Genomic DNA, 16,227 nt, shown 5'->3' on the forward strand with positions numbered 1-16,227 from the left:
AGGAGACATGGTATTGCATTTGTTTGTATTGTAGTAGTTCCTAAAAGTCTGGGATAGAGCCTGAGTTTCTAATGTGTTATGTACTCTACAAACACTTAACAAAAATGTTCCAAAATGTTTGTTGTATGTAGTTTTAAGATTTTTTTTCTGGTATCCTAAAAACAGCTTTGAGTTTTGCTTTTATGGTTATAACTTTCACTGCCTAATATTCACACTGATTATGGTATATATTTCTTTTGCAGTTTACGTGTGAACTTGGACATGGGTAAGGCAGCCTATGGGTGGATGATTATGAAAGATGACAATATTCCTGGAACAGTTGTTCGAACTAGCACCATACCAGAAGAGTTGGGACGATTAGTTTATTTACTAACGGATAAAACAGGTATATCAGGTTACAATTCCAAAATGTGATGACTTACAAAATTTGTAAACTTTATTCTATATTTTAATATGTTAACGAAAAAGTAGATTAATACTACTGATCTTTATTTTTTCATTTTATTTTTTCAATAAAATATTAAGCATGTGCTTGAGGGATTTGTTGTAGTAGTGCCAATTGGATTAGCTAGGCTGGTATTTACACAGGAAAGTTAGTATTTGGTAATAATCTGGTTTAATCTGGTGGGAACACTTCTGATGCGGTAACAGGACATTTGATGGCATTAGTAAGAGTACCACACATCTCTTACTCCGAAAAAAATCAGGATTAGCACTTAAGATGCACCTTATTCTTCTGCATCTTATTTCTACTGCAATGTTGTATGATCGTAACAGTTAAGGACAGCCTTCAAGAGAGAAAGTCATCTCCTAAACAAGTCATAAGATCACATCTTAAAATGATATCTGTTCTTCCCATGAAATTAGATGCTGTTTATGTTACAAAGACCAGTTCTAGAGCTGCCGTATGATTTCATCTTCTTAACTGTAATATATTATTGTACCTGACCTGGTATATTGGAAAACCTGGTCCCTTCTAGGATCAGAAGACAGGTAACTGTGAAGAAGTGATAGCTTGCTCTATTCTGCTGTCTACCATTATGGCTGAAGCTTGTGACAGGCTTACCATGCTCTTAAGTCTTAGAAGTATTGAGGGATTTTTAGAATTTATTTCAGAAAACATCATAATAAATAACAAGTTCTTTAGCAAATGCAGTGTTTTTTCTCCTTTCTTGGTTCTTTCTGAGATTCAATAAATCAGTTCTGGCAGACATTCTGTTTTTTTCAGAAGCTGAGTTAGACTAAGTTCTGAAATGAGAAAGCTGTTTCTCAAACAGCTGAAGGAATGTTTTAGTGGTTTTAAGTAAAATCTACTTCAAAATGGTGAGATGGTTTGGAGGTGGTTTCCACTCTATTATGCTGTTCAGAAAGTGTAATACCCAGTTCACAGCTTTTTCCTTGAAGTAGGTCCACATTCACTCCTGTGCTCAACACTTCCAGTAGTGCCTATTTTGAAATGAAACATGTATTTCATATATTGCCATATTTTGAAAATGTATTTCTTCTTATTCTATAGGTACATATGTAAACTTACATGCTGCCGAATGCTGTTCTTCTATTTTGTAAAAGAAAAAGACAACTGCCATCTTTCTTAGCATACAGAAAAGTATTCCTAATTATAATGTGGTAATTTTTCAAAGCAAACGAACAATTCTTTTAACAAGTTTTATTTCAGTTACCTAATGATTTGCATTCTGTTTGAAACTGCTTATTGATTTTAATTGCACCTTTCATCGTGATAATTTATGTAACTTCAAGAGTGCTGTCTCATCATAAGCTTGAAATATGCAATTTGCAGCATATATTTGGAAAAAGGAAAGTATTTTCAAAAATAATAAATTTTCAGAACAGTGCAGTAGAGTTCATTTGCCCAAAGAATTACTTCGTAAGCAAAGACACTGTATACTAAAACTTTTCTGATAAATATTCCAGTTACCGTACCAAACTAGAAATTTGGCTCACTTTTAGCATTGTCTCCTTACAGACTGCACTGAAAATTTTAAGTGAAAAATAAAATGCTAATAATTTATTCAGCCAACTTTACAATCCTGAAATTATATTATACAATGCAAGAATTATATTCTGACCCTGTCTGGTGACAGGTGGTTTATATCGTAAAGCACAAGAATCACTGTGCTGTGTTCTTTTCCTCAAGCTATGTACCTACAACCCAGTTTAAAAAAAATTAAAAAAAAAAAAAGCATCAGTTCTACTTGTAGAAAAACAACTGATAAAGTTAACCTAATACAACAGTAATTAAAAATAACTTAAAAAAAAAAGATTTTCTAATAGCATTAAATTTAGTGGGACTGGGTTTTTCAAAGTGAAAATAGTTACATTTATAAAATTTTGAAAGAAAACACTTCATAGACGTGTATACATAAGAGAAACAGCCTTGTTTTATTCTAATTGTTGGTGGGTTAGGTTTTTTTTGTTTTTTTTTGTTTTTTTTCCAAAGCTGCATCATGCCACTTGCAATCACAGTAGTTCTGTTTAATTTTAAGAAGCACTTGTGTTCTGGCCTTTCAGAGTGCATACTTGAATGGGGCTAAATAGACAAGTGTAAAAAGGCTTTAGCAGCAAATGTGTTTACATATAGTCTGGAAGATTGCTAGCATTCAGCCTCAAAGGCTTTTGAGAGCATTGAAGTCTATTGAGTTCTAGAGGGAGGTCTGAATCTGTAAGTTAATGATATAAAAATGAATGTAGAAGCAGTATTCTAGGGCAGTAGTTACCAAACGTTTTGCTCTAACAGGCAGCCTATGTGCTTTTACTCAAGTGTTAGTGGAAAGCTGAGGTAACTGAAAATAAGCCTGGAGTCCAGCAGAGTTGACAAGCTTCAGAAAACTGGCCATGGCCTTCCAGACAGTGCTTTTCTTCAGACCATCATACGAAGCACTGCTCAATTTTCTTAGTCTTAAATGTCCTGTATTTTTTAAACTTTTTACATCTAGGCAAACTTGCAGCCAATGTGCAATACCTGATATACCTGAGTATATCAGTAGCTGCTTCCAGTTTCCTTTCTTGATGAATATATTTGGTCTTATTCTGCATTTTATCATAAATGTAAAGCATCCTTTTAGGTAATGAACAGCATCTGTACAGTTAATCCAAGATTGCTATTGCATGGTTACACACTGTTCATGAGAGCTGGTTTCAGTACTTTCATGCTTGAACTTCCAGTTATAATCTTACAAACCAGTTGATTCTGTTCTTCGTAAGCCCACTTAAGGCTTGGCTGTTCAGAGGAGAAAGACAGTTTTGTAGTTGTCTCTCCAAGTAGGTGCTATTAAAAAGTGGGACTAAAAGGCTTATCTTCTTAAATGTAAACAAGCAAATCTTTTCTCAATATTGAAAATAAAAATAGAACAGTCTGCAAAAATCTTATACTGTGGTCCAAGCTTCACTGGAAATGATTGAGAATTAGCTGTTGAGTCTAAGGAGCATTGCCTTACTAACATAATTGCAAGGTAGTTCTTTGTATGATTGTAAATTGGGTTTGTGCTTCATCAATAAGCTTTTTGACAAGAAGCGTCCATCACAGTGGCTCTCTCATTTGCCACAGTAGAATAGAAAATGAAGTATCCCGATAATTGCATTATAGTTTCCTTATTGTGGGACAAGAAAGCAATGTGGTATAATTAGGTTTGATTGGAGTGCATGTTTCCGGTAAGATCTGAAATTAATGATGTTGCTATAGTGACACATCTGCGGCCACCAGTGCGTGAAACATAAAGTAATTCATTCGACAAGAGAAGACATCTGTTAACTGCAAGGATGCAGAGCATATTGACACTGACCAGAAATACTAGACGTTATGTGATAAATGAACAAATGATGCTGAAACAGGAGGACAGATAATTTGTACTTAATCTGCTGGGAGAACTTTAATCTTCTCACTGGTTGCCTTTGACAATGCCATTGTTTAAAGAACAATGCTGCAGAGAACTCATAAATTTTAAAACTTAACTCAGGGTGCAGCCTATTAAAGCAATACATTAATTCCTTTGTTAGGGAGTTTTTATCTTCATGTAGAACAAAGCCATTACTAACAACACCCACTAAAACAACAGGTTTTTTAGGACTCACATTTTAATTATAGCATCCATTACCCAAAATGCCATGTTGTTTGGACTTGAATCACGTATAAGTTTGACAGAAAGGCGTCATCTGTTATGGGGCGGGGGGCAGCTATAAGGGGGAGCTATTTCCAGTTGTTTCCAAGGGCAGCTGGGCATGGTATCTAACTCTCTCCAGTGTATAAAAAGATTTTAATCCTGAAAGAAAAATAAAGATATTTGGCAATATTTTTTGAATACTTTTGTTACTTGGGATGTGGGATGGCAAGCCTTCTGCCATTCACGACAACTTCCAGCATATTTAGCTATAACAAATGTGTACAGTCTTCCAAGCATAGTTATTTGCTAATGCATACACTTGTATTTGAGTTCTGTAATTAACATTTTAGCGGGTGTTTGGACCAAATGAGATACTTAACAAATATAATAGTTGAACAGATGCATAGAGCAATGTGATTCTTGATTTTCTGGGAAAGTCTTGTTAGAGGTTGGTATATGTAGGCATTTTCCTTAAATGTGCCTAATGTAAAGGACTATTAGAATAGTGAATTTCACTAATTATTTCTCAAAATATATCTTTTAAGGTATTAAAGACTATTGAGTCTTTTTCTGTTTAACATAAGCTACCACAGAGTAATTAAAAATAAAAATAAAAATAATGAAATGCTGGTGAAATAATCTCTCCTCACTTCACTTTGATGCATACATATTTACACAGTTAACTTTATCTGTTCTCTGTCTCCAGGGTTTTAGTACCACTGAGGTTGCAGTTGAGTAGAGCACACTAGAATAGAAAGCTTTTATCATGAGATACTACAGGAAGCTTCAAGACATGCATTCGAGGTAGATCAGTCAAAGGAACCCTTACTTTGTGGCCTCAGTTGGATACCTATCTACTCAAAATCCATGGTGTATCCAATGAATATGAATGTTGCTGTGAAAGGCTGATATCAGTAGGAAATAGCTACTGCTGTTCTTAACCATATCAATGATACGAGTACTGTTACCTTCAGCCCAGCAAAGATAAGCAAATCTTAGCTTTTTCACCTTCGTTCCTAGCAGGTTGTAGGTTATCCTGGGGTTTAGTTTGAGGTTTTATGGTGGCTATGTTTATGGTTTTTGTTCATAAGTGGAGCAGTTGAGTGAGCAGACGTATGTGTTTATCATGAGTTTTTAATTTTTCCTTTTGTAATCTTACCAGATTGTATTTGTTCTAAGGTTCAGAGAAAGTATATCTGTCTCCAGATTGTTGCCAACAGTTTATTAAGAGTGTTGAGCTGGATTTCCTTTAAAATTTCAATAAAACTGTTCAATTTTGCCCTGACTTTTTATCTATTTAAGTAAATAGCTCAATCAAAGAATGCATGCTTTCTTAAAGGTTATTCACCTTCTCAATTTCTGATAAAGTTACTAATTCTTCTGTTGCATGTATTTTCTTGCTCTTTTGTTTTGGCTTTTTTAAATTGCTGGTATTAGTCCCAGTTACCATATAGTAATGTAGGATCAGATAGATCTGCATCTGCTTCTCAAAACAAAAACAAGAACAACAACAACAAAACTCTGCAGCTCTGTTGTGAATCACATCTGTTGCCACCCAGGGAATGATGCCTTCAGGACTTTTTCCTTAGAAATTAATTTCGTCTTTGCCTGCTTTACTCTGTGTTTAATGACACAATTTTAGACCAAAACCAACAAAACCAACAACAACAACAAAAAACACTCTTGGATTCATTAAAGAATATACTAAATTTTTCTTCAGCAATTGTATACTAACTTTTTGTCAGGTTATTTTCCTTGTGTGGTAACTAACTGTATAGCAGAGCAAAGAATATGTGATGTTAGTTGGAGATCATACACTGACTACCATAATTTCTAATTTTTTTCTAAAGTAGTTTAATTTATCCACTAAATTCATATCAGCAATGTCTTAAAAGTGTGGAACTGATACATAAGTGTTTAAAAAGCATTATCAAAAGTAGAAAGCTCTCATACTGTCCTTCAGTACTTTTATCACTTTGAGCAGACTAGAAAAATGGCTCAGTTTTGGGTTCCTTTTCATTCCTAAATTAAGCTATATAAAAAAATCCCTTCTCTCCATGTTTGAAAGGCTTGCATTTTGGTGGATAAAGTAAACAATGCATTGTTTTGTCAAGGCGTATTAGGTTTCTTCCAGAAGACTACAATTTAAGAACTGCTTCTTAAGTTGTAACATGATTGATTGGCATTATGAAATATTTGGACCAAGTTATTGGGGATGTCTTCATCCTTTTTGGTGTTCCATTCATTAGAAGAATGTAAAAGTAAATTCTTAATTTTCACATATAGGAAAACTTTTAACTTCCATTTGGATGACTGGAAAGTGTGTATTTTGTTTTATTTTTGCAGAAATTTGGGGTAATTATGCATTTATAAATGCAGCTACCCATGTTTCTCCAACAGTGCTTCATATGTATTGTCTGTTGTTGAAAGCCTAATGCTAGTCTAAAAAACCAAGAGCAAAAATTAATTGTTTCTTTTGGGTTTTGTTTTCCTTCTTTTTTATTAGAATTTTGAATAGCAAGTACAGATATTTTTGCAGCTTGCTTTCATATGCCATAGATGTTTCCTATTACTGTAGCTGATAAAATGGAAGGATGTTGATTCTATAAGTAATGCATAAAATCTGAGTATTAAATTGTGATTGCTGGAATGTTTAACCTTGTCTTTATAAATTGTTTTCCCTTGCTCATTTTTCCTGAACCTCCTTCCCTGGCTCCTGATTCTTGCAAGATATGAAAATCCATACTTTTCTACTCTGAAGCTTTTCTTCTCTGCTTGCTGAGATGGGAGGCGGGAAGGAATGACACAGTTTTTCCATCTATCTACCTTTCCCTCAACTACACATGATTTGGACTTGGACAGATTTAGTAATGTCAGAAGAAATAATCTTTCCATATAATAATCGTAGAGCCAATTTTGTTTTTTCTCTGTTTTCCCAAGCAGCAATTACTGAACTAGTGAGAAACAGATTTGACAGTTGCCTGCTGTCTCAAATTTTGAGTGGCATTTAGTTCCCCAACTCCTAGGGAGAATTTATTTTAATTCAAAAATTGGCAAAGCTATGGGCAGTGAGAAGATGTTAACATGCCTGGAAAGTAACAAACGTTATGCAGATTTATTTGGAAATTTCTTGCAACAAACAATATTGAACAAAGAACTTTGTTTTAGTGTTTTTGTTGTGTTGGATTTTTTGTTTGTTTGTTTTATTTTCTTTTTAAATGGAGATTTTAATTTCTCATGATTGCAAGTGGAAACTTGCCTGTTTCTCATCTGCAAAATGTAGATTGTTGTGTTTTTTTTTCTCCTAGCCCACAATTACAGTCATAAATGTAATCAAATTTAACAAACAATATTTGAACAAAAGTAAAGCTTGTAAAGGCAAACAAAAAATCTTCATGGACTTACATGATGACTATAAAAACAAACTCTTCTTATCCCTTGTATAAAAGTAGTCAAAAGTTTCTGTCTTCCTAATTGTGGAGATCAAGAACTTTATCTGCGTGGGCTGTTTTCCAGCCTTTGGAATATTTTACTTCTCATATGTATTTTTAATAATGTTATGCATTTTGTGAAGAAATTATGTGTTTCATATAAACCTTGTTTTAAATATTTTTCTGAATTCAAATGGTATGACTGGTAAAAAATCCTGAACAACATGTAAGGAAACATGAATGGAAAGTGTCAGTTTTTAATGGTAGAGAGGGAAAAGGAAATATATTTGGAATGATCATCTAATGCTTCTATAGTAATACAACTAGACATGGTCTGATAACTGTGGTTTGATGGTACAACAATTGAAATGAAGTGTCACCATACAGATATTACCAGAATGTAGGACTGTTAGACATATCAGATATAACTGAGGAAGACGTGACTTTTACAACCTTACTGAATCTTGCAAAATTACTAATAGTTCTAGCCCTATTAGATGCATAAGCTGGATGCTAACTGTCCAAACAGTTCTGTTTTCCACACAATGGAGAGAAGTAACCTACTCTCTTCCTGTGGCTTGTGTCTTTAAGCATACTGGGATGAAGACATGAAATAGTTTATTCTGCAGTTCTTATTTGTGGATAATTTTAATATCCTTTGCATTAAAATTATTGTAAAAGCTTCAAGAATGGCACTTCTAGTATCATGTTGTGTTTATCATCATCAGGATATTGTCACATTTATGATTTTTGATAACCCAAGACTGTGTGGTTAAATATAGTAAAAGTTTTGTACTAAATTAATTCCCCTTTGTCTGAGTAATTATAGGAATAGTTTTTTAGGAAGGGCCATTATCAAGATAATCTTTTGTGAGTTTACCATGGGAAGCTAGGTGACCTCTTTTTGTCTGATGTGCCTCATCTTGGAAGCCTGAACCTTCCACCTTTCTATTAAGAGTTTTTCCAAACCCAGGGATGTGAACAGTTGGCAGAGATGGACGCAAAGTGTCAGTCTGTGACTGACACCCTGTAGTTTCTCACAAATGCAAAGTGTGTTCTGAAAACACTGATTTCATTCATTCTGCCTTATTCCAGTTGGAGGCTAAATCTGTCAACTTTGGAAGTGATGTTTGTTCTTAATGACTTATTCTAGCTAACATTGAATGTGCCTGCTTGTTAGCGTGTCTGCCTTTGTACACGAGGTGCTGGATTCCTGGACGGATGTTTTTTTTATTTTCCTTAAGCATTTCTGATACATGGTGCAAACTGTTGCATTGATGTTTGAGAGTCAGTTTTATCCATATACTACATTTTCTGTGTTTTATACTAAGGAAAATGATTTTGTGTCTTTCTAGTTTGTATGTTTAGTTGTGGTGGCAGAATCAGGCTGAAGGTGGAACCAGTGATTTCTTCCAGTATGACTAACTCTGATCTTTCTGCACAAACGTTACTTTAATTAACTGAACTGATGCTAACTTATGATTCATTCCTTCTTTCCAAAAGAAAGACTGGGACTGGGGGGTGGAGTGTTGTGGCCTTCTCATGGTATTTTTTTGCTGGTTTGTAATGTGCTTCTTCATTACAGGAACACTTACACAGAATGAGATGATATTTAAGCGTCTCCACCTAGGTACTGTGTCCTATGGAACAGACACAATGGATGAAATTCAGAGTCATATTATAAACTCATATTCACAGGTATCTCATTTATAAATTATTTACCTTTAATATGGAGATATTTTTAAAGCACTGAAGCATTGTTGTTGATCATGTCTAGAAATTTGAGATGCTATGAAAATTCTTCCTTTTGTAGATCTCTCTCAACTGATAGGATGAAAGGGGAAAGTGTGAGACAGTATGTTGTTGTCTCCTGGTTCTAAAGTTCCTCATAACACCCACTTCATGGAGTTTACTTTTCTATTCCCCACTGTCAGGAATCTGTGTTAACTTGTCTGTGCAATGCAGTTTGTCTTCTGCCAAATCATCTCAGAGTAAGCTATTCATTGTGGAGACTGCAAATTACGAGTAAATGACCAGAACACAACAAACAGTAATTACATCTTTGAAGATATATTCATCAACAGTAGACATTGAAAACCACATTAATTGCCATAACCAAAAAGAAAAAAAAAAAGTTGGCAAAATGAAGACATATATAAAAAAATATTTTAAATAAATATGGTTTTAGAGAAATTTAAGATTGCAAATGGCATAAACCAGGGGAAAAAATGAAAACTTTCTAACTCTCTTCTGGTTGAGAATGAAGTGTTTGGTCTTCCTGTGATATATGAATACTTGGTCTAGGAAGAGAATTGTGACTCCTTGTCTGTCTGTGGGTAAGTTGTGGAGTGGAGGAGGATCAAATTCTGCAAACACCATTTGCATTTCCTATGTATATAAAGTATCTGGGTTGCTTCTGCAGGCCTTTCTAAGGACCTGATTCCATTCTGGGATTAGGAAGTTGTTTTTTTTTTTATTTTTATTTCTATTCTTTGAAACAAACAACAACAACAACAACAACAAATTGATATAGGAGCAAATAAGTGATATGTTAATTAATGTTTTCATATGTTGCATACAGTGTGATAATTAAGACTTTATATATAAATTATAGTTGATGTGGATACAAAACATCATTGGCTGACCCAGTTAAGTTCATAGACTGACCCCCTTATCTGTGTCGTCATTTTCTCTTGTAAAAGGATTGATTGTAGGATCAACAATTAGCTTGGGTCTTTAGGTATGCAGATCTTTTTGAACTGTAGCTTCCTTCTCTTTTGATTCTTTAAAAAAAAAAAAAACAAAAAGTTTGACACCAATTTGTTAATACTCTGTTGCATTTCAGAAGAGAGGCAGAAGGGAAAGCAGTGACTAAACACAGTATATTAGTATTCAGTCTGCAACTTGAATTTCTATCTTATTTTCCATATAAACAAATCAAGGAATCTAGTTCTTAGATTTATCCAAGAAAAAGGAATTCATTTCAGCTTAATTCTTAGTAGGTACAGCCATGAATATGTCACTGAATTGCAATAATAAGCCCGTGAGAAATAAGATATGGAGTTCTTTTACCTAAAGATCAGTAGTCCAGATTTGGTTCAGGATGGGTTATTGGAAGTAATTGCTACCTGACAATGTTTATAAAAATCACCCAACCATAGTTTTGTTATAATGGATTGTTTGGGTATTCACAGTAACAACAGTAGCAATAGATAATATTAACTGATAAACTTCAGCAGGCACACTTAGGACTGACTAAGTTCGAAGACTGGGCACCAGTCTTCTTGTAGAGGAGGCACATTCATTTATTTAGGTTAATTTATTCTCATTTATTTAGGTTAAATATTCTATCTGAAAAGAATGGCATAATTTCTGGAATTCTTACTTGCTTAAAGGTTTTACTAGTTTGTTGTAGAATTTAATGAGTTGTACCCATGGTTAATTATTTTTTTAATTACTGTAACAGATTTGGCACTGAATTCTTTAAAAGAAGAAATGCAAGGGAAGCTTTATTTCCCTGAATTGTGGGAAAGGATTTCCCAAATCTATGTTAGCAGTTCTTAAATGATGAAAAGAACTTTTTTGGAACTTCCTTTTTGCAGCTTTATATAACACTGCTTAATGTTTAAATAATACTTTAATTATGTGTGTTGCTAGCAACTATTTAAAACAGAAAAATGAAGGAGTTTCTTTAACAAAACAAGCAACTATTAAACAGTGCTTCAATCTCAAAACTATAGTGAGGTTTTTTTTTATTTAATCTATGATAATAGGGGCTGCCGGTTAGCTAGGCAGTGGTTCTTGTGTGACATTGATTTTATCCCTTGTTTGTGTTCTGTTTTATTATTACAGTGGACCTACTAGACTATTGTCATCTTAATGTAACACACAAATCTATTATAACCTGATTATATTTCCCCACTGGAAGCATTTTGTGATAGAGGGCATAATCTTTAATGGAATTTGTGTGAAATTAAATTATACAAGCATCAATAAACATAACATAATTCAGGAGGAGTAAATCAGCTTAATTTATTTGCAGCTGTAATGGCATCAGCGTTAGCAGAATGCAAATGCCAAGGTTTAAAGCAGTAGCTGAAAAGCAGTGCCAGATGAGCAGAAAGTTAAACCCTTTATTAGACAACACTGTAATTTGATGGGCAGAATGTTCACGGTTCAGCAGATTACAGTCAGGAGTTAAAAACGCATGGTTTCTGAAGAGGTTTTCTGAGTTACCAAAGAGTCTTCTGTTCACTCCAGGGTAGAACTGCGTATATATTTAGATATATATATTTCCAATGCTGACTTCAAAAACAAACAGGCAATAAAACAGTTGCTTTCAAACATTTGTAAACAGAGTACTCTCTTAGACAAATTCAATCATGTACTTGACTATTTCTGAAGGATAACTAAAAGTAGTGTTAGTGTTTATTCAACAATAATATGATCCTCAAATGTGTCAAACAATTATTTTGAAGGATTATTTATTATATTTTTGTATTATATTATTATATTATATTATTGTATAATAGTATTGTATAATAGTACATACATAGTATTGTATGTATTATATTATTATATTATATATTATATTTTGCTAAGGAAGAACAAATTCCAACCTGCAGCAAAAGCAACTACCCTTCAAACTGTATTAGTTTACAAATAATGTAGAAATCACATAGGTTTTTAATTTAATCAGTGATATTTTTATCCTAATTTTTATACTTAATGATATTTGCATTTGTTCTTTCGTTCCATACCAATGTGCTGTTTAAAATGCCAAAGATTTCGGTCAAGATGTAAAGGGATTTTTTTTTTCAATATTAAATTGTGGAATATAAGTTTCCAGCCTCTGGATGTACGCAGATGACAGAATAAAGAAGAAAAGCAAACAAACAAAAGAAAAAACACCCTTGCAGTTTTGTTCTGGTGTTCCTAAAGTGATCCAGTTTGTTGCTGTCTTAAGTACTTTTCTAAAATAATGCATAGGAAGTAAAGTACATAAAAGGATTATTGTGTGATGGATCACTGGAAAAGGTAAATTATGAATTAAGGTAACAGTGTTTTCTGCAGAACCTGGTCAGCCTATTCATTCATTTTATTGGTTACTTGTTTTAATTTCGCATTTTTCAATTACCTGCTGTTTGAATTCTCTCTTATTGAAATTAAATATAAATTCAAGATAATGAACCTCTGGTTATACATTAGTTCTAGAGAAAAGTAGATGTGGATTTTTATTAATCATGAACTGAAAGAGTTAACAGTAGTTTTTATGAAATAAATAGTTACTATTCTTATAATTTATCATCCTTTGTAAAGGGAAAAATCAGATATAAATCAGTATTCATGTTTTGTTTCTATTATTAAACTTTGTTTTACTGTTCATTGTATTGGGTCTTAAAGGTGCATTCTCAGAATAGTGGAAGCAATGTAAGCTCAACACCATCTAGGAAACCTCAGTCTTCTGCACCCAAAGTCCGCAAGAGCGTCAGCAGCCGAATACATGAAGCAGTGAAGGCTATTGCACTGTGCCACAATGTGACCCCAGTTTATGAATCACGTGCTGGTGTGTCTGGAGAAACAGAATATGCAGAGGTGGATCAGGACTTCAGTGATGAAAATCGAGCTTACCAGGCTTCCAGCCCTGATGAGGTTAGTATGCAAGGGCAAAAAAAATTTAATCTCAGCCAAAAAACGGGATTCATGAAGTTAAAAAGAACAGAACTGTGAAATACAAGTGTTTTGGGGTGGGGTTTCTTTATACTTCCAATAATCTGGTTTTACTTCATTTACTGCTATAGGAAAGATCTAGGTTATGTAAAGGTAGTTTGAATTATTTGCCTAAGAGGTCTGTGAAGTTAATGCTTTGAAATCAATGCTGCATTGAGTATCAGAATTAAAGTTATTAGGTGTATTCTCAAAACATTAATTCGTGTATGGATCATAGCACAGATATTCAAAGGAGAATATGAAACTCAGCTTTGAGAGATGGACAGCCAGGTACATTAGCTAGTGACACTACCAGTTAGTGGAATATACAGGAAACAAACCCCAACAGGAAAAAAAAGCCCAAACCTCAAACACTCCTGTACAAAAGCTCTTGAGCTTACTTACCTTAGGCAGCTGCATTATCTTGAGGGTTCAGTCAAAATTTCATGAAGTGTGGAACAAACTTAAAACCCTATTTGAGTAAAATATGCATTTGCCTTACATTGAAATCGAAATCTGAAACAAATCCTACTGCTTTCATAGACCTGAGTTATTGTTCTGAGTAGTCATGTTTTAGGGCCTGAATTAGTTGCCTAAAATTCAATCCAGAAAGATCTTGCGAGGCAGAGACAAAATTCAAGTTTCAATATATTGCAAAGTAAGCATAAAAATAATTCTGGTCCACTGACATGAATATGGGTGTACTCTTGAAAACAGAATATTTAGAAGTCAGTTTGCCTCTTAAATTGAATAGGTTAAAGGGCATCTTTGTTTTAAAGAATTTCTAGCAGTGTCTGAAGGTTGTATATACTGTTGATGGTGTAGCCACTGTAACTTAGTCATAATCAAAACACGGTTTTCACAAGATGTGAAGAAGGAGTTGTATATGTGAAAGCCTGTATACTTTTTTTAACTGTACAAGTTGATCTAATACCAGGTAATATTTCTTCCACAAAGTAGTAATTACTACAATTACTACAGCTTTGCTTGTTACTTTTGGTATACATTTGGTTTGCATTTTTAGTATATCACCATATGTACCATTAACAGAATTTTAACAATTCAAACTGCAAACTAATTGCTAAAAGAAACAAGTTTATAACAAGTCCTTTCAAAAATTAAATAAAATGAAGTCTTTCTTGATGTTGTACTGAACAGACAATTATATCCACTTCCAGTAGTTCATGGTATCAAGGGATTGCAGAATACAAAGAAATGGCTGGTTCTCAGAGATCAAAAAGCAGCAGATAGAACATCCATTTTAGAAGTAAACTCTAGGTAGGACTTGAGCTCTTTGGCTAAAATCAATAATCCATAATATTGTGTGTGGTGTTATATAATACAAGTTGACCTACAATATGAGTTGAGAATGTTGGAAATGCATTTGTTTATGACAGAGATACTGTCAGTATAATCTGTTATTGTATCTGCATAATGTTTGACAATATTTGCACACGTACAATTTTTCATATGCATATATAATCATATTCACTAAATGTATTAGTGTAATGAGCCTGCAAGGTACCACTAAATATAATGAAAGATGCAGTCACAGCTAAAGATTAAGTAAACCCTTCAGCTTTAACAGACAAAGGTGAAGAGATGTGCAATTAAGAGAAATGTTGATTTTTTTCACACACTTGCTCTTCTCTATATTTTTTTCAATTCATTCAGTCTTTTGGAATCTGAAAATAATGCCGTAAATAGCAATTCTCCTTCAATATTTGCTAAAGGAAACAGCTGTAAGACTTGAGAATTATGCAAGTGGTGCCCTGGGAAGACAGTAAAGGATTTGACCTTGGAAAAAGGAAAGTTGATAAAGTGCTTAGATGACAGATATGGGGCTCAGGGTGAAAAGCAAAGTGGAAGAGGAAGACAGCAACGAAGAAACTATTAGTGCTTTAAGGGAGAGAATGTACAGGTATTTTTAATAATGATTTTTTTGTCCTGAACTCATACATTCAAACTATATGCCAGTGAATTGAAAAACTTGCAACACACTTCAGAACAGACAGCATTAAATTTCATTTTCAAAGATGTTTGAAACTACTAAAAATATCATATTGAATAGGTATAGTTTAATATATTTAGAAATTGATACTGAAAGGAATCTTATAAAATGATGAAGCTACAGAAAACATTTAAATAGCGTAAAAAATGCAGGATAACAGCAAAAAGGCTAAGAGTTGAAAGACTTAGCAGGTCTTTATCATAATTTTTTAAAGAGTTGTATTGATGCAATGCTTGCAAATCACTGGAGCCTAAGGAAAATAATGTAAATGGTTCATTATTTAGCTTATTGAACTTTCCTGCAGTTAGGTTGACTGATGATGCCAATGTTTCCCAATCACCAAAGTACCATTTTAAAAGCATTTTTTATTGAATAAAGTGCTTTGAATATTGCACCCTGGAGCTTTATTTAGGGAAATGATTCAATTGATGTTTTCTGTTTAACCTCAACACTGACCTATCACAACATATTTGGTTAATAAGCAACATTATCATTTAATAGACTTAACCAGTTTTATGCATTGTGCTTTCTCAACATTACAACTCTATTCTCTTAGATTTTGTTTATGGAACTCGCTTGATTGCAGTCTTTTGAAAGAAGATGTGATTTGTTCTGTTGTCTTTTTGCATTATGTAACATTGCATGTTATCACCATAGCATATAAAGAGCAGAGAACAATGTGTAAGTGTAAACTGATCTTCCCTGTAGAAGAGTGTAAGAAGCAGTTCCGTAATATATTGACATGTAATACAGTTAATGAAATTACTTGAGGAATTCATTTGAAATTCTTCACACGTGTATGTGTGCATCCATATACAGATAATATAATCAAAAGGAAGTCTGCACATTTAGAAGTAGGTACATTCATCATAAAAGATGTATTTATCTATCGTTAGAGTAACCTGAGATAAGTAACTGATTTTGTATTCATAATGTGAACCCTACTTATGCCAGGCTC

The 16,227-nt window shown here is 33.6% G+C and overlaps 1 protein-coding gene across 7 annotated transcripts in view; it reads left to right on the forward strand.

Annotated features, from left to right (window-relative positions):
- Nucleotides 1-16,227, forward strand: part of ATP9B (ATPase phospholipid transporting 9B (putative)) — a 179,146-nt gene that overhangs the window by 135,653 nt on the left and 27,266 nt on the right. For all 7 annotated transcript variants that reach the window (XM_083824962.1, XM_083824963.1, XM_083824965.1 and 4 more), the window contains 3 exons: nucleotides 243-385; nucleotides 9,135-9,247; nucleotides 12,953-13,201. In XM_083824962.1, the coding sequence (XP_083681088.1) occupies nucleotides 243-385; nucleotides 9,135-9,247; nucleotides 12,953-13,201 (505 nt within the window). The remainder of the gene's footprint in view (nucleotides 1-242; nucleotides 386-9,134; nucleotides 9,248-12,952; nucleotides 13,202-16,227) is intronic.

This window comes from Anser anser (genome assembly GCF_964211835.1).
Source record: "Anser anser genome assembly, chromosome: 2".
Classification (NCBI taxonomy): domain Eukaryota; kingdom Metazoa; phylum Chordata; class Aves; order Anseriformes; family Anatidae; genus Anser; species Anser anser.